We start from the raw sequence: 23,979 nt of genomic DNA, 5'->3' as shown, positions 1-23,979 counted from the left end.
TTATATCTGTTTACATTTATTCTGTTCATTAGCCCAACAAATATTCACTGGGCCCATACTGCTATATGTTAGACACAATTGCAAGTTAGAGATAAGAATACTGTTATGGAGTCTAAAGTATTAATGCAAAGTCTGTTTGTTGAACATAGAGTAACCAGCCAAAGCAAATGCCATCAGTGCTAACTGATTTACTTAAATTTCCTATTTTAAGATATACAGATAACATCACAATTTAATAAAGATTTGGAATAAGAGGGGAAAATGATGAAGTGGATAAGGCAGAATGAGTTTCAACAGACCAGGGCTCTGGCTCCATCTGTTAGCATTAAGTTACTTAATTTTGTTTCATATTAATTCTCTTGTATATAAAAATGAAAGTGACAGATTAGCTGATCTTTAAAGTTTCTGGAAAGATGGTAGTGAAGTAAACTCTAGTCAGTAAGCTAATTAAGGCCATAGTAATCTGATCAAATTCACTCAAAAGAAAGACAAAATTTAAAAAAGTACTGTTATGAACAAAAAGACAAAGTAATGGCCCTTCTGGAACTTACATTCTAGTGTAATAGCAAGTAAAGAATTCGTCAGGTAGTGATGAATACCGACATGAAAGAGAACATACAGAGGCCTGGAGGAGAGAGCAATTTTTGACAACAAATGGGGTTGGGTAACTGGTTAGAGGCGCGTTGGATAAATAGAGGCGCCTACTGTAGGGTAGAGTCAGCACTTCAGAATGACCTTAACACTGTGTCCCTTCACTGTCTCCGTAATTGGCCTGTCTCTGCCTTGCCGCTCCACTTCAGCCCTGGTTCCCAGTATTTTGTTATGTGGAGAGCCTGAAGCACACTAGCCAGAGTGGCTTGGACAGTTCTGGGCTCACACAGCTTTGCAGCCAATGTTAGAGTATCTAGCAGTTGATACTTCCTGGCCATTATGGAAAATAGCTGTTAGCCCCAGAGTTAGATTGTCTACTGTTTTCATAACCTCGGGCAGATTACTTAAGCTCTCTGAACCTAAATTTTCTTGTCTAAAATAGACATAGTTAAAAAAAGGTTTTTGGGGACTAAATGATTAGAATGAAACTCTATAAAACCTTTTTTTTGGTTGTTCTCTGGTATATCCTAAATACCTAAACAGTACTTGGTACTCGGTAAGTATATTTTGAATAAATCAAATCAGTGAGTGAGCGAATGAATGATGTAACAAATGTACATGAAACAGTATCTGGTACGTCAGTGCTCAGTAAATGGTAGTTATTATTAATTGTTGTTATAGTTGTTATGAGACCCTATCATATTGTGGCTGTGTTGCAAGTGTGACTGTCCATGTCTGGGGCCTGTACACTGCGTTAGCCAGGTTCTTGGTGCCTGGCCATGTCTAGGTGTGTGCCCACAGAAGGGAGCCTGGAGACATGGCCTGGGGCACATGGGTGCCTTTATGATTCCTGTCTGTGGTTGTTACTAGCTCTGGCCTCTGCTGCGGCTAGGCCCTCATGATTAGTTTCTGCTAGCCCTGTTTTGTGGAGGGGATCTTATTTCTGTCTTCCTTTTCCAAGACTGAACATACTCTCTCATCTTTTTCTTTTTTTTTTTTTTTTAAGAGATAAAATTGACATATAACATTATGTTAGTTTCAGGTGTATAATATAATGATTTGATATTTGTATTATAGCGAAATGATCACCATAATAGGTTTAGTTAGCATTCATCACCAAACATAGTTACAGATTTTTTTCTTGTGATGAGAACTTTTACTATCTATTCTCTTAGCAAATTCAAATATACAAAACAATATTAACTACAGTCACCATGCTGTGCATTACATCCCTATAACGTCTACTTTATAACTAGAAGTTTGTCATTTTGACCACCTTCACCCACAGCAACCACCAATCTGTTCTCCGTGTCTATGAGCTCAGTTTTTGTTTGTTTGTGTTTTAAGATATAAGTGAAATCATATATTATTTGTCATTCTCTGTCTGACTTATTTCACTTAGCATAAGGTCCTCAAGGTCCAACCATGTTGTTGCAAATGGCAAGATCTCCTCCTCCTCCTCCTCCCTCTTTTTTTTAACGCCTCTAGCACTTTAACTTCCTAAGTGGTCTCCCATCCAAGTACTAACCAGGCCCGACCCTGCTTAGCTTCCGAGATCAGATGAGATTGGGCACATTCAGGGTGGCATGGCCATAGACAAGATTTCCTTTTTTGTGTGGCTGAGTTAGTCTTTGATTTTTACATGACGCCATGATTACTTGTTAGCCCATCCCGATACCCTGATACCTGCTCCTACATGTTGGGTCTCTCCCTGGACTATGAATGCTGAACTGAAGTTTTGCCATCTCTAGGGTTTGTTTGGTGGTAGGTTGGCACTTCTCTTGTCATGATATCTTTCTAGTATTTGACCTGGTTTCTGTTCTTCAGTCCCTGGCTCTCCCCTCTTATCTCCCAGTATGCCTCATGGTTCACAGTCATGACACGGATAGGTTGAGATGGTTTTGGCATAGCAGAGACCCTCACTGTGTGTTTATGGAGAGATTTGGCAACTCAAAACCCCCAAGTGTGCGCAACTCTTCATAATATGAATGACAAAAATAATAATCTTTTACAATATGTGTTAATGCTGGAAGAGAAAATGCTATTCAGAAGCTCAGATCACATTTCTAAAATATTAATATAAACTGTAGTTGTAGTGGTGATTTAGCACTTTACCAACATAGGAAATAAAACGATCCTTGCTGTCAGGATAATGTGTTACTGCTTCGCACACACAGTTTTACCAGTCTTCACGAGACATACAATTCCATGTTTCAGTGTGAGATATTTATGGAATGGTTTTATTTTTGCTTCTGAAGACAAATATTTCGGAATAATATATATATGGATCACTGAAACCACTGAAGGGTATTTAAGCTGAGAGTCCCATCCCAGTAAGTCTATTGTTTGGCTCTTAGTTCTGTCAGTAAACTGTGGTCATCAGTGTGATATCCACTCTCCTGTGCTGCAGAGCTATGAAAGATAAAAGACTGGGCTGGAGTGGCAAAGTCTGTATTTGAACTGGTGTTTGTTTTGTACCATTTCAGGTACTGTGATTATTCATATGCGCTCTCTAACTTATCAGTGTGAGGATATGTGAGCTTAGAAAAGTATACTGTTACATTTAATCTAAGTGTTTATAAATTAAAAACGATGTCCAAAAGTATCTCTCTTGAGTATAAAATGTAGAAGATTAAGTTCCTATATTATCCAAGTACATGAAACCCTTTGTGAAAATATTGAATGAATCGTTCAATATGAATAGTTTGATATGAATAGGATATGAATAGTTTCAAAACACTGGGTAGCAGATGAAATTACCATAGATTTTCCTGGTTGTTGAAATCAGGATGGGACTGACTTACTAAATTAATTATGAGATATTTCTAGGGTAGGAATAAATAATCTTATCAAGCAAAGGAAATGTGTTGAAAGCTTGATCTAAAGAAAAAAACTTTGCGAAATAGCTTTGAAACCAGGGCCTTATCCTGACCTCTTATTATTTCCCCAAATGTTGATTCTCACCAGTGATCAGAAGTTGCACATTCAGTTCAGTCACTAAATCCTGTCAGTCCTGAGAGGAACTGTTAGGAAATTCCAGAGCTGCTCTGTCAAGGCCTTCAAAGAGGGGCTCATATTGTCCCCCATTTTGATAAAGAGAATGCAGAGAGATGGAGAGAGAGAGATAGTATAGTGGTTAGGAGCTTAGAATGGGCTCAGACTCACTTGGTTTGGAATAGAGCTGTATGAGCCACTTACAAATCTTGTGACCTTGGATAATTTAACCTTGTGGCCAGTTGCCTCATTGTCAAATAGTATAGCACTGACCTCTTGGGTTGCTGTAAACACAGATCTGGTCCTTAGTGAATCTGCAAATAGTAGTTGTTATTATTATATTCATTGCCAAGAATAATAAAATGGTTGTTTAATGCTGCTGTGTGATTTGTTTCATAGCAGTAGATAACAGAAATGGTTGGCTGAGTGTAATTCTGATCTTTTTGAGTTTATCGTTACTTATAAAGAGCAAGAGGAATTCACTGATTCTCTTGTATTTCAGTACAAGTTTTGGTATAGGGATAAAACAGGATTTCTTCAAAAAAAATGACTTTTTAGTTGGTTGGACTGGCATATCTGGTAATTGCTATTGGTTTTTATTGTTGTCGATATGGTAGAAGTGACTAAAGAAAAGGGAGAGGTTGACTTTTGTAAGAAGCATTTTTTAAGCAAAAGCCTAATTTCCTTGTAATCTGATTCTCTGGAAAGTGTACTCAAAGGATGATACTTTCAACCAGTTAGCATGCTTGCATTATAAACCTTTAAGAATTTCCTATGAAAGTGTGTCGGTCATCTTGATGCAGTGAATCCTGAATTGCTACTCATATGTTTGATATAATACGTTAACATAATTCAGGTGTGGGGAGGGGCGATTCATATTTCTCATTGCCTGTAGTCAAACATAAAGGTTTAAGGTAGATGCATATTTCAGTGAATATTTCCTGTACCTCGAGAAATTAAAACACCAGTAGATATTTTTGGCTTCTGAAGGAAAACCTTGTTTAAAATTAGGCCTATTAAATATTGACTGGCTGGCTCTTTATTACTCCATTTGTGGAAACTGGATGACCCACAGTCAGGAGGAGAGAGAGGAAAAGACCTGTATTAAAGGAGGAGGAGGGCAGATTGTACTGGTTGACCTGAAAGTCACCCCCATTCTCAGTTTTATGAGATATGATCATCGAACATCAGTCCCTTTCCTTCCTGCATATTCCATTCAAAATATTTTGATTTGGTAGGATCAATGACAGTTGTATTTATACAGCTTTTGACTAGGAGAGCTACTATCTGCTGGACAATTGTGTTGCCAAATTTTATTTGGCAAATAGGAATATCCACAATACCATTCTCATTCATTTTGCATGTACTTGGTCAACAGCCAGCTAATAAATCTAACAGTAGCTTTTGACTTAATAACACTTATACAAAACAAGTAACATAGGTGTATATGTGTGTGTACACATGTATATGATTATATGTACACATATAAATTATATTGGATTATATAGTATCAAAATGTTTGTTACAACATAAATATACAAAGAATACCATGTTACCGAAATTGATGACTTTGTAATTTTATTTACCTCTTGGGAATCATTTGAGCTATCGCTTCCATAACAAATGTGTTTTGATTAAGATCATGGCAAAATATGTTTGACAGCAATTTCAAATTATTGGAGTTTATTACATATTTAAAGTCTATAGTCAACTGGGACTGTATGTATCTGATTTTAGGTGAGAGAAATAAATTTAGCAATATTTTGTTCCAAGGACTGTATCCTCAATGCTGTATAGTTACCATGCGCTCTGTAAAAACCATACTCCTTCCTGGTTGGTCTAGAACACACTGTGATTCTCAGCACTTATGTTTATGCTGAACAGGGTTAGAATCATGAATACAGAGGTAAATATGCTTTATATGTATGTTTACGATATAACTTTCAGGCATATATACAGATCGAATCTGCATAGTTGAAAAAATTTAATAGTTAAGAATTGGCTCCTTAGCTGTGAACATTGTTATTTATGGTGTTAGTTATGGTTGTGGCTGTGGATGATCCTGGAAAATCAAGGAAAGAAATATTTCCAGGGAAAACTAAATTTCTTAAAAATTTTTGAAAATGTGTTGTATTTTTTTCACTTTTACATGAAACTATAGTGTGCATCCCGTTTTTAACATGTAGAATTATTCAAGAACAAGAGTCAAAGGGAAACCATCATGAAAATACAGTAATACTTAAATGTGCTCAATGGAACATGGAGCCAGTCAGATTTTCATGATTTATCAGTTTTTAACCTCAAAGACCCTGGTTAACTTGCATTTTTTAAACTAATGAGTTTATCACAGTCAGTGAGGAAAATGGTTAAAGTATATCAGCTGTAAATTGGTACAAAGCACTAAAAGGGACATTAACCTCTAATCAGATTCTAACAGTTCATTAAACCTGACTTTCCAGGATTGCTCTTTGTCTTTTCCCCTCCTTTGCAAGGCATCTCCTTCCCTTTTCGTCTGAACAAGACCTCCTCAGGGTAAGAAGCAATATCAACTCATCCTTCATTGTCTACCAGCCAAACAGCCTATGGGATGCTTTGTTACAATAGATTCTGGGCTGCTGTGAAAGGCAGGCCAGTTGAGGGCTGGTCGCTGCAGGTTTTCCTGAGCTGATCGTAGCAAACCAAGCTGGCCACTTCCAATCATGGAAGCAAGTGACACATTAGGATTTGAGATCCATGCCTGATGTGTAAACAACTCACCAGCCTCTATGGAAGGATTTTAAGCTTGGAACAAATTAAGTGAGCTCACCAGTGATATCACAGTTCTGTCACATCTAAGTTATCTATTAGGATACAAAAATCTTTTTAAAAAAATACAGACAAGTTATGAGCAAAACTTAAAAAAAATGTATCCTGCCAATTCTAATAATATTTTACATTTCTAAGAAAAGAACATGAGCGTAATTTGTTTCTTTTTTATTACCTAAGAGATTAAGTAGCATGGAATTTTTAAATGCCCATTAGTTAACTCTAGAGTAAATTTGCTTTTTCCTTCTTGTTGATTTTTCAGAGCAAATAGTTGTGATAAGAGGCACTATAAATTTTATTTCTTAGAGTATTTCTCTTAAACGAAAAGAGGAGTTAAAGACATAGAAATAATTAGAGCTTCACTATACTGCACTCTGTTGGTATTATTCGGTAATAAAAACATTTAATTTATGATTTGTTGAAGTGGGGTTGTTTTTATTTAACTGTTTGGTACAAAAATAACTACAATATGAAAGACGAAAACCCTGAAGGTTTACAAATAATATTAACCTCTGTCACTAGGTAGGCAAAGTATTTAGAAACATCTCTTTTTCTTTTGATGAGATTATTTTAGTGTCGTATGGTTACATTCTATACTTGAGTGAAGGGACTATTCTGCAAACTCAGTCAAATTCAGTCATTTCAGTTTCTCAGTTTAGTCAGTATATAAGGGTAAAGTTGGCATTCTACACGTTTTAACGCACGAGCTTGATTTTGGCCTTAAGCAAGCACTGACATGTGGCTCTCTGACTCCCTTCATAGGTTGACTTCAGAAAATCCCCAAAGCAGTAAAAATTAGTAGAAAGTAACCTTGATTTAATCTTTTTATAAATGTAGTTTGAAATTCCGTTGAGCCACATTAGAAAGGGTTTCCTTTCAAAATGTGTCGAATTGAGCCAAACATATAAAAGAATAAAATCAAATTGTTATTTATTCTTTGGTTGTGACTTCAGCTTAAGAATTAACTCTTAATCCAAGACTCAATGTCAGTTGTTTTTAATGTAGATGTTTGAGGGTGTTATGTAAAAATTTTCATTTGATTAGTATTGCCATGATACCAAAATTCAGTGTGTCTAGAATTATCTTGTTTTAAAAATTATTTAGACTTTGGCTATCGTATGTGAGTATATAAATCATTTTTATCTGTTTTCTCCTTTACGGATTTCTGTACATAATACAACCTCCAGAACTAAGGAAGAGAGAAAATTGCCTTATATTTCCTTCTACTATTGCAAAATTGTGATGAATTGTTCCAGCCTCATATAAATTAATGTAAGGTTTCCTTACTCCAGTTTATTATAGTCTGACCTATAACCCCTAAGGTCAGAGATTCAGACTGATTAATTCAACTTCTTGGTCATTATTTCAAATGGAAGTTCAGAATGAGGAGATAATTGGTTATGCTGGTATTTTCATTTAATTGTACTTCATTGTTAAAAAATTAGGTTAGCAGTACTAAATGTACTGCAGTAAAGGAAGACTACCAGATGTCCTCTTTTGAATGCTTTACAGCTGAATTTCCCTCTCTCTTTTTTTATTCTCAGAATATCAACACCTTTGAGAACAGAATGTTAATGCTTGATGGGATGCCGGCAGTCAGAGTCAAAACAGAGCTTTTGGAATCTGAACAAGGGGTAAGCAGAAGTTCCTGACACCGCCCACCTCCTTCTCTTTAAGATCGTGGCAGTCATTTCCTGAGATTGGTAGGACACTCCAGATTTTTCACTTGCCTAAGCTTTTCTCTATTGAGAAAAATCATCTAAGACTGTGGTTTGTTCTCATGCGTTTGCAACCTCAAATATTACTAACCAGGAAAAGGTAGCTGTTGGAAATTAGGAAGGTATAGTGACCTTATAAGAACCATATAGCTTTATTTAAATTGGTGAATGTTTTGAAAGGCTAATAAAAATCCAAAGCGAAGAGGAAGCATTAAAAAAATAAAATAGGAATATAACCTCAATGTCAATAACGTGGTTCTTTCTTAGGCAATTACAGAGTCCAGGAATGGGAAAGTTACTGTCTGTTGGGTGGATTTCTCTTTTGACATTTATATTTATCCTTTTTCACTCCATGAAGAGAGGGGACCATTGATGAAATTGTAGTCCATGAGTCTGAAAAGTGCATAAAAGCAAAAGAAAGCTTGTTTAACAGTGTATAGCCAAAATGACAATTTATGGCTACCAAAAATATAAAGGTTTATGAGCACAGCTAGATTTTTTTAAAAAAGATGTTAAAGATTATAGTTGTTAACATTTTAACATTTACAGCCTTACTAGTTAAAATCATAAGGGCAGTGTGATTGCTTGCAGCATCAGCTGACCACATTTTGTTTTTAAGAAAGCAAGCATTGCTCGTGTATCTGAGTGCACACTGCCTGCCTATCTTATTAAACCACCAACACCGTGGCAGTACAGATCTGAAAAAAGGACATAAATTATATAAATATTGCATCTTAATCTGATTAGTGTATCATATTTAAAAAATCAAAACTAAACATGAGCACTATTTTGTAATTGAACAATCAAAACATTTTTTAAATGTGAATGAAACTTCATTGTTACAAAAATCAGTGGTCATGAATTCATCTGGGATCTCATTCAAGAGGTTAAGATGCTGTTGTACCAAAAGGATTTCTATGAGGGCATCCAAGGGCGTGGATCTGGATGCGGCATTTAGAGGGTTTCTCCAATAACTTTCTCATTTCTGAGCAATATGTGGCAGAGTGTATGGCATTTCAGTATATATTTCTCTTCTTTAGTGTAAGCTTGTATATGAAACAGACCATTGTCATGTGGAGGATATCATTTCACCTTTATGTTCAGTGTTGATTGTCACAGCTCTGAAATGAACTTTGGACTACATCAACCCATAGTACAACTCTACAGTTCTGTATGTGACATAATGACTGACTCTCATCTGTTCAGTCCAAGACTCAGGCAATATAGCATCACTGGAGAAAAGACTATGTGGCTGTTATTAATATTATTTGTTCAGTGTAGACAAGCCTTCAGAGAAAGTTAAGTTTTCACCTGGATATTCTAGCCTGACTCATCAAGTTAAACTCAATAATAACCAACAAAGTCAGTAGTTCTTACCTTTTTGTTTAACGGAACCACAAGAAGGATTTATTTCTTTGGCGTTCTGGGGTTTTTTTTTGTTTTTGGTTTTTTTGTTTTTGTTTTTTTTTAATTTAAATGCATTAGTATCGGTTTAACGGAATATATTTGTGCACAACCCATCTTTAAGTTTAACAAATGATACCAACCATAATATTTCATTCAGAGGATAGCCATTTTTCCACTGCAGATGGAAAAGTGGTATATTCACAATGTTTTTAATTTCATAATACATATATTCTTCAGCTGAATAGCATTAGATCTACTCAAGTTATGCCTGTTGGAGGAAGGCAAATAAGTCAGAAAATACTACCTAGAAAATACTACCTGGACCACTAGTCAAAGCCAGGATAGTGTATTGTTGTCACCAGTCCTGGGGATCTTTAATGATATAGATGATTCCCTTTTATTATCATTTTTCATTTTTCATTTTTTAAAATAAAATTATTTAAGTTCGTTTCAAATATACAGTATATTGGTTGGACATCTATAATGTTCATAAAACGATCTCCCTAATTGCTCCCTCCCTCCCTTGGCCCTCCACTTAGCCATCATATTAATACTAACTGCATTCTCTCTAAGTTAAGGTCTGCATGGAAGATTTAAGTGCACAAAAAAACAAAAGCCAATATTCCCAGAGATTTCACAGAGTGAATAAGAACCTCATGTCACATTATTTATAGAAACTATTTTTCTATCCTGAGATCGGGACAGGAAAAATTGTAGGTTCATAGATTTTACTTAATGCCTGTTTATTAAAATTTACTTTCGTCCTTGTGAATGGAGCTGATGTTGGTATTTTAACCCTAATTTAGACCGCATATGTTGGAGAGAATTAGAAACTTGATTTTATTATTTTTCTTAGTTTTTTTTTGTGTACTTCTTAAATATGTAACAGATATATTTCATTCTGTTTTACTGTAAAACTTCAAGAGAATCAGCCAGCAGTATTTAATTAAATGTATTATGACAAGTGCTTACAGAATCCAATAATTTATATTTAGTAATTTGTAATGCCTTAAATCAATTCTTCTTTAAAATTGAAGATAGTAATCTAGAAACTTAGCGAATTCTCTTTGGTCACTTCACTAGAGTTTTTTCATTGGAGATAATGGGATGAGTGATAGACTATATAATTTCAGAATCTCAACTATTTTTAGATAAGGTATGCTAGGATTCTGAAGGTTTTTTGACTTCAGTCTTACTAGACTCTTTCCTCATTTACTATTAAGGCTAGTTGGAGTTGTATTCTTCAAGAAAATGTAAACATAGTGGTGAAATGAAAATAATGTGAGATTATTGGCTTTTGAAAAAGTTGAGACATGCTAGTAGTAACAGTGAATAACAAGTTATAGAAATGCAGCTATGCATCACAACCATGAATGAGAAAGCCTAAAGTTGGTTGGAGTCTGTTACCACTCTGGAAAACCTAATTTTGAGTCTTTGTTTATAAGTCACAGACATAAACCTTGTCTTGTGGGGGAGAAGAGTTAGTCTGCCTTTCAGGCAACCACAGCATTATAAAGAAACATGCTACTTTACACGAAGCTCACGTTTCAGTGCATGTGAAGGCATATGCTTATCCTCTCCTGCTTGCTGTAAATAGTCTCTCGGGTCTTCTGCTGTCAACTGGTCTCTACATGTCCCCCTGCCCAGGGAATTCAGGACCTGATGAGAATATTTCAGAGCTAGATTAGCCACTTTGTATATGTGGTCATGTTTCTTCAATCAGATTGTAAGTTCTTAGAGGGCAAGGACTGTTTATATTTTCTTAGTAGTTCCTGGCACATGGTAAGTGCTCAGTAAATACTTGCTTTGTTCAACTCATCCAAGCATAGTGAAAAATAGGAAGCCAGTCAATACCTCGGTATAAACCTGCTCGAGCTGCCTCCCAGGGCTATTGTGAACATAAGAACTGGAAATATTGGAAAGCCACATTCTCACCGGGAGCGGAGGTCTTCGTCTTGTACCCATGTGACTTGGATAGATACGGTGGCATATTGACACCAACTCTGTGTGCCTTCTCTTTGGCGTTCTCAGATTCTCACATCCTTAGTTTTGTGATATCTAAGTCGATTGTTACTGCAGTCTCCTGAAACGTGACTTCGGTTTTCAGGCTTGTCAGTAACACAGCACATGCTGCTAAGCAGTCCACGGGAAGGGCATGCGCTCTTGTGATACACTTCAGGAGCACAGCAAGGAGTGTTGCAGTGACTTTGTCTGTGACTTTTGGCACTCATGTCCTGCCATTACAAGAGCTTCCCAAACGCTGCCAGCTTTTGGATGTTCTAACAAGTTATTAAGCAAAGGACTAAAGCAGATAGAAGAATACTGAAACTATTAGATTCAGATATAAGGCGGTATGTAGAGAAATGGTACTGCCTCAAAGACATGAAATGTGATTTTGTTCCTGGCCCTGCGGTTTGCCAGCTTGAATGGCTTTAAGAGGTTACTTCATATCTCCAGTTCTCTAGGTCCTCGTCTGTACAGTGGGAGTGTTGGAGAAGAGGCCTTCCCGGGTTCAGTCTGACATTCTGTGAATCTGAAAGTGGGCAAGGAATGAGAGAAAGCGTTTCCAATTATGAGTTTAATAATCCTGCTACGATGAAGCAACTTGTGTGCAGTAGTAAAAATTCATAGACTTTAAAGAGGGATAGATCTGAGTTCAGATGCTTGCTCAGCCAGGTGCCAGCAGTGTGGGTCCTGTTTGGTTTTCATCTGCTGATTTCTCCTCACTTGAAAGGGAAGTGAATTACCCAGCCTCACAAGAGCCTTTTGCGTAGGGTGGGTGCTGAATACATGTTCTCCTTATGAAGAAAAACAGGAATAAAAAGGGCTCTATTGCTTCAGTTTCTATTGTTGCAATTCTCATAAGGTTACTTACTAGAGATTTCAACATCTATGTTAATTTTTAGCTCTAAAAGATTGGAACCCTTATTTTTTATTTGAGTTTTTATTTAAATATATCTGGAGAAATGTTTCAAATTCTGATTAGATTTTATATTGTGGGGAAAATAATGAAGCCATAAATCAATCATTAAATTAACATAAAAATGACATAATATTTTGGTGTAATGATGGTAATTGGGACTATTTTTTTTTTTAAAAGCGTTCTGAGTTTGTACACTTTAAGGATAGTTATTGATGTATTTATAGATGAAATGATGAAATGTCTTGGATTTGCTGCAAAATAAAATGGAGGGAAGAATGGATGGGTATAGAAATGAGATTGGTCGTGATAACATCATTATCGAAGCTGGGTGATGGGTACAAGGTGACTTGTTTCATTATTCTGCCTAACTTTGTAGATGTTTGAAATTTGTTACAGTAACATTTAAAAAAGAAAAGAGCTCTCTAAGTAAAAATGTAAAAATAATACATAGGTGCAGAGATGTCAGAGGGAGACATGAAAGAAACATTTCTTACTTATCCTCAGTGGGTGTTTTCTAAGGCCTGAAGAATCTGCCACAGGAAAGGAGCTGACCTGAGTCCTTGGACCAACCACAACAGTGTTGAAACTCTTGGTTACTTTGTCTCTTCTCTCATAGAGGCAAGTGCTCTTCTGATCCTTGTGGTGGGTAGACTAGTGGCAATAGTGTGGTAGAGAAAGAGAAAGAGATTTGGAGTTTTGGCAATTTTAGGTGTTCCAAGCAATCAGTAATAGCATGGTGAAAGACCCCTATGTGTTCATCGGAGAAGAGAACCCAATGTCTGCCACAGCCATGTGGCTGGGAAGGATATAGAAATGATAGCAGACAGGTATAGCTTGAATTATATTCTCCATGCCCTACTAGCAGAAAATATTAGCCCTGGTCAGACCATAGATATACCTCAGAGCTCCCTAACTTTAGTTGTCACACATAATGATCTTTTCCCTGGAGGCAGCTTGTAGTAACATTTGTAAACCTTTTGTAGTAACATTTGTTCTGTGGGACATTCATAAAGGTGTTAAGGATAAAGAACTGACTAGTAAAATTAAGCCGATTCTATTACAACTTCTTTAAGAGCAGAGCTTGTGCTTTGTGTTTCTTGTTATTCTTCATACAAGAAGTTTATAGATAGACAGGGCTCGATAAATAGTGATTAATTCAGATGCCGTTTATATGTGAGAGCCAGTGCCACATTGTAGAATCGACAGGATTTTGAGATAGGTGCTGTTTTGAAAAGACCCCAATTCTTAGGCTTAAAGAAATAGACAGGTATAAGTTTTGTAGCTGAACCTAGACATGTGCCATGGAATGCTTATTTAAGATAGGTAGTAACATTAAAATTCAGTAGCTTTAAGGAAAAAAACAACAACAAACCTAACTTTTTCTGTTCCTTAGTAAACCACTATGTTTAACCAAGATTTAATATATCTCTGTGTGTAAAAGCTTCATAAGATGGCGCTACTGTAATGACTTTATCAGAAGAGAAGGCATTATAAAAATGCCACTCGCGTTACCCTTTTACAGAACCTCGTTACTGCCTCCCCTACTGTGGGCCAGGATCCAACATAGCTAGTAAATTGCTAGAATTATCTTAGACATATAAATTTACTTATCATTTAATATTCCCTGATAACCCACTGTTTGAGATCTTTTGATCTGTAGTGAAATCTTTGCATGTCCCTATCTGGCTTCAAAGAAAAACATATGCAGAATCTGTGTGATTGCTAATATGAGAAGACCATTTAAAGAAAAAAAGCAGAAAAAAAAAATACCTGCACTTGCAAACTTCATATTTTAGGGAAGAGATATCTTCCACTGAAGAAGCAGAGTTGAACTGATTTTAATAATGTCAGAATGGCCAATAAATGTATTAATAGAAAGAATTGAAAATCAATGAGCTGTGATAGTAATTACAGATAGTACCAGAGGGAAATATAGCAGGCAGACAAATCCTTTCCCTCGGGGCCTGCCCTGGGCAAAGCTGTGAAGTCGATAATTTTGCCCTCCTTCTTTCCCATTAGTAATATACTTTCTTTTTCAACTTCATTCTCCTCCACCCTCAGTTCAGACATCCAACCCTCTGTTCTGTCTGTAATGGTTCATGGTACCAAGAGATGTCTAGTTCTAACTATAGTCTGATTAACTGAGGAGAATGTATAATGCTATTCTTTGTGAGAGCTAAGTATTTGCATTTTTATAGGGTCATTGCTTTGTAAAAAGGAACACTTCTTAAAGAAACTTCATGTACTGAGTAATTTGGGAATTTTGATCTGGGGGAAATTAACCTTTCCAGAATATTTCAGCTTATGCATAATCGTGTTCTCCTTCATTTGCTAATCTTTGCAGTAGAATGAAAAAAAAATCTTGACCATGAGGCATGTGTTTCTCTATATCAAGATGTGTTTTCTTGTGCTAATATTTGCATACCGATTCACAGTTTATAAAGTGCCTCAGAAAAATATCTTATTTAACCCTTGGAGAATTTTTGCTTCTGACCACCAGAGATTAAGTGCTATGGGAACTGACCTCCCATCATAAACAACTAGAAAACCAGACAAAACATGTGGAATGTTTTTTACATATTGGACATCAAGAAGTTTAATGACTGTGATCCTTGGGAGCAGGGCACAAAAAAAAGAGGTGAACTCTGAATGTCTCAACCTACTGCTGAGAGTCAAGGCAGGGAGGGAGGGAGAAGCCAAACAGGGCCCAGCAGTCACACTGAGGTAAGCAGGCAGGGGAATCTGGGGAGGTTAGTAATGGAGAGGAAAGAGTTGTACAAAGAGAGGGCACCAGACATGCAGTGGTCTCCTTTGGGTTTGGCTGAGTAATGATCTGCCTGTTTGTGGAGGAAGGCAAGGAAAGAGCAAGGAACACAGTAAGCTGAACAGTCCTTAGAGCTCTCATGAAATTCACACAGACCATGATGGAGAGACGTCTTTATACCTAGGGTGTTTGATAGAGGTCTCAGAAGGGGCAGAGCTTACTGATGGGGCTGAATTAGTCCTACAGTAGTCTGGTATGGACCTCGTCAGGACAGGCCTGAGAAGCAAGCCTTGGAAGAATCAAACTGATCTGCTACTTGCTTAACTGGATTTGCTTAACCAAATCCAGTACTCTGAAAGAAGACAGGATCTAGGCCTCAGTAATATTAAACTCACAATGACTGGCATTAGATCAAAATTGATCAGATTGAACAGATAGAGAAAAAGACTGAAAAAAATGAACAGAGCCTCAGCGACCTATGGAACAATCTCCAGTTGTCTAATTACATGTATAATTGGACTCTTAGGAGTGGGGAGGGGTCAGAAAAAGTATTTGAAGAAAAACTGGCTGGATGGTATCCAAATGTGAAGAAAATTATAAACTCACAAATTCAAGATGTTTGTTGAGCCCCAAGCAGAAGAAACCCCATGTGATCATATAATAATCAAATTGCCAAAGACAAGCAATGAAGAGTAGTCTTAAAAGCAGCTGGAGGAGAAGCGGGGAATATACCTGACATACAGAGGAACAAAAGTCAGACTTGGTATCAGACACCATTCAGGACAGGAGAACAAGCTAGCTTAGGTGGAAGCAAAAGGACACTAGAGAGAAATTTGCATCTACGCAGGAAATGAGGAGCACTCAAATGGTAAATATCTAGGCAAATACAAAAGATTTTTAAAATCTATTTTTAAAAGAAATTGCTCAAAGCAAACGTGATAAGCATGCATTATAGAGTTTATAACATTGATTGAAATGAGTAACAACAGTAGCACAGAGATGGGAGAACGAACGAAATATACTGTTATATATGTGAAGTGGTACAGTATTATTTGAAGGTGGACGGTGCTAAGTTAAAAGGTGTATAGCCACAAATTCTAGAGCAGTCACACACACACACGCACACACACACACACACACACACACACAAATACAAACACAAAATAAAACAACCAGCTATAGTTAAGAAACAAGTGGTGGAGATAAACTGGAAACATTTTTTTAAATACTCAATTTTATGTAAAGAAGGCAGGAAAAGAGGAAAAAATGAACAAAGAACAGATAGAGAAATAGAAAACATAGCAAGATGGTACATTTAAACACAATATGTTGATAATTATGTGAAATGCAAATGATTTAAGCACTCCTTTTAAAAGACAGATTGTCAGATTAAAAATAAAAGCAAGACCCAACTGTATGCTGTCTATAAGAAACTCCCTTTGAATATAAAGATACAGATAGGTTAAAAGTAAAAGGCTGGCATCAAGAGTACTCACAATCATGAAACAGAATATAACGGTGCTTGTTAGGGGTTACGTGGAGGCAGCAATGAGGAGTTCTTTGATGGAGACAAGATTTTCAGTTTTGCAAGATTAAAAAGTTCTAGAGATCTGTTATATAATAGTGCAGATATTATTAACATTACTAAATGCACATAAAAATTGGTTAAGAGGGTCAGTTTTATATTATGTGTTCATTACCACAGTAAAAAAATAAAAAAAGCAGGAAACTGAGGATTTATACCCATTCGTACAAGAGAGCTAGTATGGATTACTTAACCGAATGGCTAAAGGGAGACTTTAGCAGCGATTGCTTCGGATAGTTCAAATGAGAAGTAACTTCTTAAAAGACCTGCTTGTTATAGCAGCAGCTTTGTGTCAGTAAATAGCCTTATTTTTACTTAATGATGGATGCTTCTTTGATGAGTGTTGGCTTTCACAACACCTTTCTTCTGACTGTGGAGCAAGAAGTTTTATGTGGAAGGTAAGGTTATTTGTATTTTGTCATCCCAGTCCTGTTGATCGCCTGTGCTCAAGGCCCATACTTATTCAGATCAGAAACTGGAATTCTTATGTCTGAGAACATAAGAATTTTAATGTTTAAGAAGGATTTAAGCAGATCTTATGACAATTAGTAGTGCAGGACTCCAATAAATGCAAATTTACCTACAGAGATTCCATGGCCATTGTCCATATTAGCCTGCAGTAAAGTATGAACTCTTGGACTCTCTCTTTTATCTTAATTACTTAAGATTTAAAAAATTTCCTACTATATAAGATCTGTTTGTTTAATATAAAATAATGTTTTTATTTAATAATAGGTAAAAATCTGCAGAAATATCGCCTGATTGTCACATGGGCAAAACTTTATTTTACTGTGTGTCTATCAATTTCAGGAGTCAACAAATTGAGCAGAGCTGACAACCACATATTAGAGTCACCTTCTACAAAACTTCTTTGTTTCTCTGTCATAGATTTTGAGGATCCAGAATTTTATAAATATGTAACAACATAAAGATGTCAACAGTTGCTTTTTAAAAAAAATTACTATTGCTTTTCACTGAGAAAAATGTGTACTTTGCTACCAACGCACATTCAACTTAGTGGCAAGTTTGATCAGTTTATTGTCTTGCTGAGTGGTGGTGTCTGTGGCCTGTGGAAAAATGAATCTGTCTCTGATCCACTGGTCAGTCCTTTCTCTTGTCTTAAGGAAATATTGTCAGAATATTTTCTTAGTAAAGAAATATGTATTACCCAGCAATTGTAAATGAACTCTGATTGTCAGGTGACTCATATCAGTTCCCATGATCAATTCTGTTTCCATCTCTCAAATTTCAATTTCATTGCTGTGTTCTTGTCATAACCGATTTTTTTTTCAATAAAGCCATAAAGATGATGACTGAGATTATGCATGTCTGCTAAATATGAATCTTATTCTTTAAAAGTAAAATAAAGAATGTACTTTTCTAAGGTTTCCTTTGTTTTAAACCTCAGTTATATACTTATCTTATTTTCAGTTTGAAAGAAATTAATGCAACTGTGTGTTTAAACCTCCAAACTCCCTTGTCTAAGTCAGCTACAGCAAAGCTGTAAAACAAGTCTCCTGGGTTACTTCAAGTTTGTTATAATTTCATAAAAGATGATTATTCAGAATATTTAAAAATAGATCATTAATATTTTATTTACTAAAAAAAAAAAAAAAAAGAGGCGAAGTATTTTCTATGAACAATGCAGTGGCTACTGGCACATTAGAGACCCAGCAGTCTGGAAATTATCTTCAGGCCCATACATACAACCTTCTCATATAGAAGATCATATATTTTTTTCCTCCAGTCAATATTATACTCACTAAAAACTTGGGTATCTCCTGAAATTTTCTTTAGTCTTTTACCATCAACTATTTTGCACAGGAATATGATTTTCATATATATCATCACTATAAATATGAAATATTAATATGAAATGAATATCAGTAATGTTGCAAAACCCTTAATGTCTGTTGTTTTATGAAGTCATAAAATAGATATAGAGGTAATTATGTTTCCATTCATATTGGGTGACTGTATGTTGTCATTTGCTCTTATCTCCCTTCCATCAAATTTTATTTGCCACAATGGCTTCTGATCACATTGATATTCCAAAAATAGATATAAGTAGAGAGTTTGCCTTATCCTCCTGGGAATATTGTCCTTGAGGTATATTCACATTCCGTACACTGTTTTTGAACTGCAGAAATGTTCCTGAGAAGGATATGAAATATTTTCCTACAGTTATATTCAGGTATAGTAAAGGGAATAGAATTCAAATAGAAAAAAATGAAATTATAGAATGCTTAGCATAGTATGCTGTATATTAAATAATCAATAAAAAGCAACTGCTCTTGAAATTGTTATCGTTAGTCTGAATCTCCCTATTTCATGATGTAAAATATTTTGTGTATATAAATTAAAATACATGTCCATAAATCTTTAAAAAAAGGTTTAATATTAATGACACTCCAAAATTATGTTGTTTCATGATTCCATTATCAGTTTAAATATTGTACTGTCAATCTATATGTTTACCTGCTTTACTCATAATTCACATTTAAAAATAAGTGTCTAGTTCTGTATTCTTGGGCTTTGCTCAGAAATACTGTATCTCATCCTATGTAGCTAATTTTCTCTAAACAAAAAGAATGAGAAACAAAGTATTTTATTTCACATTTTTATTTTCACAAAGATAAGTTATATTGCCACCATTCAAAATTCACGTTTTCTTGGAATATTATTTACAAAAGTATTAGAAAACTATAAGAGGCAAAATGTGATATATAACATGGCCAATATCCTAAATTAATATATTTTACTATTTCTTATAGGAAAAAATGATGCATATTATTATGCTATAACATTTTGAAATAGTTGGGGACAAAGTCACCAAGTAATTGATATTTCTAGTTTTTTACTTACATGAATTACCATCTTTATGTGTCGAAAAATGCCTTACTAAGAGACTTATGGTCTTTGTTAGAAAGAGTAAATTGTTTCCAAATGAAGTGAAGTTGTACCTCTATGATCTGACTCTACTTTATGTAGCTTTATGACATTGTTAACCAAAACTTCTCAGCCTACATGTTATCAGTGTGTAGTGGCCCTTTGTGATAGCCTGACATCTTTTGTTTATCATCTTGACGTTTTGTTAGCTTCCCATATTGTGATTCCAATCCACTTAAGATAGACTATTTAAAAATGACAACAACAACAAAACCCCCACTGTTTCTAGACTCTCTTGCAGCTAAGGTATGGACTTGTTTTCAGTCAGTTGCACTACCCAACAGAGGGATAAAACGGTAGCGATGAAAGGCTGCCTGCTCTTAGACTGCTCTTTGGGTAAGTGTAGTAGCAGGAACTTCTGGGTCTTTGGGGGAAGGTTGTGACAATCTTTCTGCATCAAATAGTGGAAGACAGTAGTGGAGGTGTTTTCACTGGAAGAAGCTTGTGATTTGGTTTGACTTTTCTCCACCCGTACTGTTTCCAGCTATGTGGCATTGCCTGATTCTCTGACCTACCAAAAGATTTTCTGAATTGATATTTTGAACTAGTCAGGGGATACTGTTGTTTACAAATGATAGAGTGAGGCATACTCACTTTCCTCCCTAAAAATTTTGGGAGTTTCCTCTGTCACTCTCTGTGGTTAAGTGTATGGACCCTGAAGGTAGATTGCCTGTATTTTTGTCCTGGCTCCATTTTTTTCTGTGACTTAATCGAGGTACTTCATCTCTCTCTTTGTCTCAGTTTCTTCATCTGAAAAATGGAGATTATAATAGTACCTTACCTCATGGAGTTTCTGGGAAAATTAAAGAGTATATATATTACTTTATAGCTGTTTTCTCAACCTAATACCCCTGCTATTTATTTAGGTCATGGTTATCCTCCAAGTCCCAGGACAAAAAAAAATCTCTCTTCCATAAAGTATGTCCATTGATCTCTCTCTTTTTTTGCACTTTTATTGACTCTTTATATAGTCACTATCCACCCAATTTAGCAGTTAATTGAACTGAAATTGCATCATATGTATTAACTCTCAGCTTGACTTGAAGCACATTTATTTGCTAATTTAGTCTCAAAAGAATCATTTATGGTGCAGGTTGTTAGGGATCAAGGTAGGCAATATCCTGACTTGAAGGAGCCTCACAGTTTATTTGGATGGTCCTAATATTAAATTTCCCAGTAAGAATAGCTACGGAGGGTACCGTTAATGGGCATGTCTGCATGCCAGATCATTTATGTCATCTCGTCTAACACTTCGGGTAATCCTGCAGTGATCCTCTCTGCTTCATCAGTGAGAATTGTAGACATTAACAATGGTAAGTGATTTCTCAGAGATCATACAGCAACTCAGTGTTAGAAGCGGCTGTGTGTGAACTCAAGAAAATGATGATTTTCTGTGATACTGAGCCATAACAAATGCTAGAAGCATCCTAGGTGAAGCAGTCATGGGAAACGATTGATTTTCGCAGATTTTGAAGAATCATTCTCACTATTATCATTTTTCATGTAAAACATTTATTAAAATAATGTTTTCTGTTGATTAACTGAATCTAATTTGGTTAATCTAGGCTTACTTTTTTTTTTTTTGGTGTTGGAAGTGTACTTTTGGCTTCTTCAGAGTTCATAGTCTGAAGTAAAATGATGGCAGCGGTACTGCTTTGCATCTGTATGTATCCCTTGCATAATTCAGAATACTTTATTGTGTGTTACCATGTTTGCATATATTCACTGAGAAAATGGAGCAGAGTATCGTGATCACCATTTTTCACATGATAAATTGGAAAAATGCAATTACTTGCCTAAATACTAGAGGTAATAATTGGCAATTGTGAGATTATAACCCAGGGCTTCTAGCATTTAGCCTTTAGCTAAATAGTTTAAGCGCGTGCACATTTCGGGTGCCAGTAAGTATACAGTTTAGGATCTTAAGTAGAGCTGTGGAGAGACACGATCTTCAGAAGTCATCATGGATTTATTTACGTGGTATACGCTAGTGTTGGCACCAGGAAGTACTGGCCTGGTGATAGACGGAGATGGACCTGAGTCTTGATGTCAGGGTTCGGAGAGGAGGTACAGAGGAGATACAGCTGTAGAGAGAAAGACTTTCTTGGGTAGGTGGATGTAATGTGGAAAAACATTGGTGTGAATAGGACTTATCCTTGTATAGGCCGCCATCTGTGAGCAGATTTTTCAGAGTAAAAGAGGGTATAGGTATAATTCAGCATTTTGTTTGGACAACAGAACTGTGTTACTTGTAATATAAATAAAGTAATAATGCTAGCCTAGTACTGTTTTATTGTCTTCTGGGGCTCTCCTCACTCTTAGCTAACATACTATACTCGTTTCTTCCCTTCCTCACCTTCTTATTTGTGCTATTCCCCACTTTTTGCTGTGGTACTGAATTTTCAAGCCCGTTCAGCTGTTCTAGAATTCATTTAGATAAATTTAGAATTATTGATATTTGTTAACATAAAAGCTGTGTTATAGTTAAGTGGTTAGACATTTGAGTTTCATGCTTCACACCCTTTCAAATTCTTTATGCCATTTCATTTATCTAATATGACTTCATTATGATTCTGTGTAACGCTATGGAAACAATCCATGGGATTACTTTGGGTCCATTATTTTTATGGACCCGTGGAGTTACTTGAGTGCTGCTCTGTCATATATATTCAGTTAGTCTTAAAATGGTATGAGTGGGATTCTAGAGACTTTCCATTTTACTGAAATCATAACAATGCTATAGATGTGCAGTGAATTTAGCCTGATTCTTCATAACTACAATTACGTGGGTAATTCAAGCAGAGAAAACACATGTGCTTAAAACTGAACCATTTATTCTGTGTCTTTCATGAGTCAGAATGATTTAATCTGATTAGTTTTGCAAATAAGTTATTCTTCTACAATAGCTTTATAGTTCCCAATTATTTATTTATTCATTCAATTTTTAAATAAAAACTGAGAGTGTGGGACATTGAGCAGATATACATGAGAAAACCCTGAAAATATGAGGTTATGTGTATAATTCAAGTTTTAGGATATTATACTTTGTTATGTACTGGTGTACTTTACTATATAAAGAGTTGGACATGCTATTCCTGAGGACCATTGTACATCTGTGAATATCTTTTGCATGCTTCAGAGCTTTCTTGTGCATTATAATTTCATGTTTGTATTAATTCAGTGAGTATTGTGACTAGAACAAGTATTATGGTCTTCATTTTTTCATATTGGAAAACCGAGAGAAGGAAAAACGAGCAAACACAGCTTTGACCTCAATTCATATGTAAAATCTTTAAGGCAAGGATGGGCAAGAATCGAGATTTTACTCCTTCAAGGTTATATCAGTATAAATGAAAAAATAATTCACCTGAAACTAGGCAATAAATTCATTCAGTTAAATAGAAACTGGGTACCAAAAAAAAACAACTTCATACAATAGTAGAAATCCTTCAGATTCTTTGCACTGCCCAAAGCATATGACTTCTCTATGAAAAAAAAAAAAAAAAAAAGATTTTGTGCAGTTAAAAACATAATGCTAATTACTGGTCCTGCAGACACACATAGGAAGTCCATTGATTTGGAAGCTCCTTTTTTCTTTATAACTTCTAGGTGTGATAATAGAGGTTTGCTATTTTTTTGGATTTTTAATAAATCAAGAGGATGCTTCCTTCCTTCTAAGAGAAGGATGTAGAGGACAACTGAGATAACTTTGAAAGACACAGTGTCCAGGAAGCTTACTGCATGGGTTTTTAATATGTCTGTTATTTAATCGCTTTGGGAGGTACTTTTAAAATATTTGAGTTACTTTAAAACTTATCAAGCTAAAAAACATGGGTTTTGTGTTAGGAGATACTATTGAATTGACAGGGCAAGTGAGACCTGTGATGATTAACATATTTGTTGTAGTCTTTTAACATATAATTACATTTGATTCTTTAAACATTTCAGTCAAAGAAATTAAGTCTCAATATTTAAATGTCAAAACCTAGTATTCTTCCCACTATATACAAATAATAATAATAAAAAATGTTATCTTAAGTTGATCTGAGAGACATATGAGATAGGAAAACATGTAATGGTAAGTATTCACAGCTGCTCCTTTTTGCCTCTCCTTTTTGTGGGTCCTTTATTACATAGAATCTGGATAACATGAGAAAGACGAGTTTTGAGGGTGGTGGTAGAAGTAGGGTTGAAAAAGTTAGGAAACCAGCATGTGTTGCTTTATTCTGGAAGGTGCAGAGAA

General features: G+C 35.6%; 1 protein-coding gene and 1 pseudogene across 15 annotated transcripts in view; one reads left to right on the top strand and one right to left on the bottom strand.

Annotated features, from left to right (window-relative positions):
- KLF12 (Kruppel like factor 12) overlaps positions 1–23,979 on the top strand; it is a 371,797-nt gene that overhangs the window by 157,388 nt on the left and 190,430 nt on the right. For 14 of the 15 annotated variants that reach the window (XM_025048178.1, XM_025048177.1, XM_025048179.1 and 11 more), the window contains one exon: positions 7,935–8,024. In XM_025048178.1, coding sequence (XP_024903946.1) covers positions 7,972–8,024 — 53 coding nt within the window. In that variant the 5' untranslated portion in view covers positions 7,935–7,971. Of the gene's footprint in view, positions 1–7,934; positions 8,094–23,979 lie in introns of those variants that run through there. The other variant, XM_025048182.1, reaches the window with a different exon arrangement.
- Positions 2,071–2,189, bottom strand: LOC112481423 (annotated as a pseudogene).

This window comes from Pteropus alecto, unplaced genomic scaffold (genome assembly GCF_000325575.1).
Source record: "Pteropus alecto unplaced genomic scaffold, ASM32557v1 scaffold72, whole genome shotgun sequence".
Taxonomy (NCBI): domain Eukaryota; kingdom Metazoa; phylum Chordata; class Mammalia; order Chiroptera; family Pteropodidae; genus Pteropus; species Pteropus alecto.
Note: the sequence above shows the minus strand (reverse complement) of the source record. Positions and strands in the feature narration are given on the sequence as shown.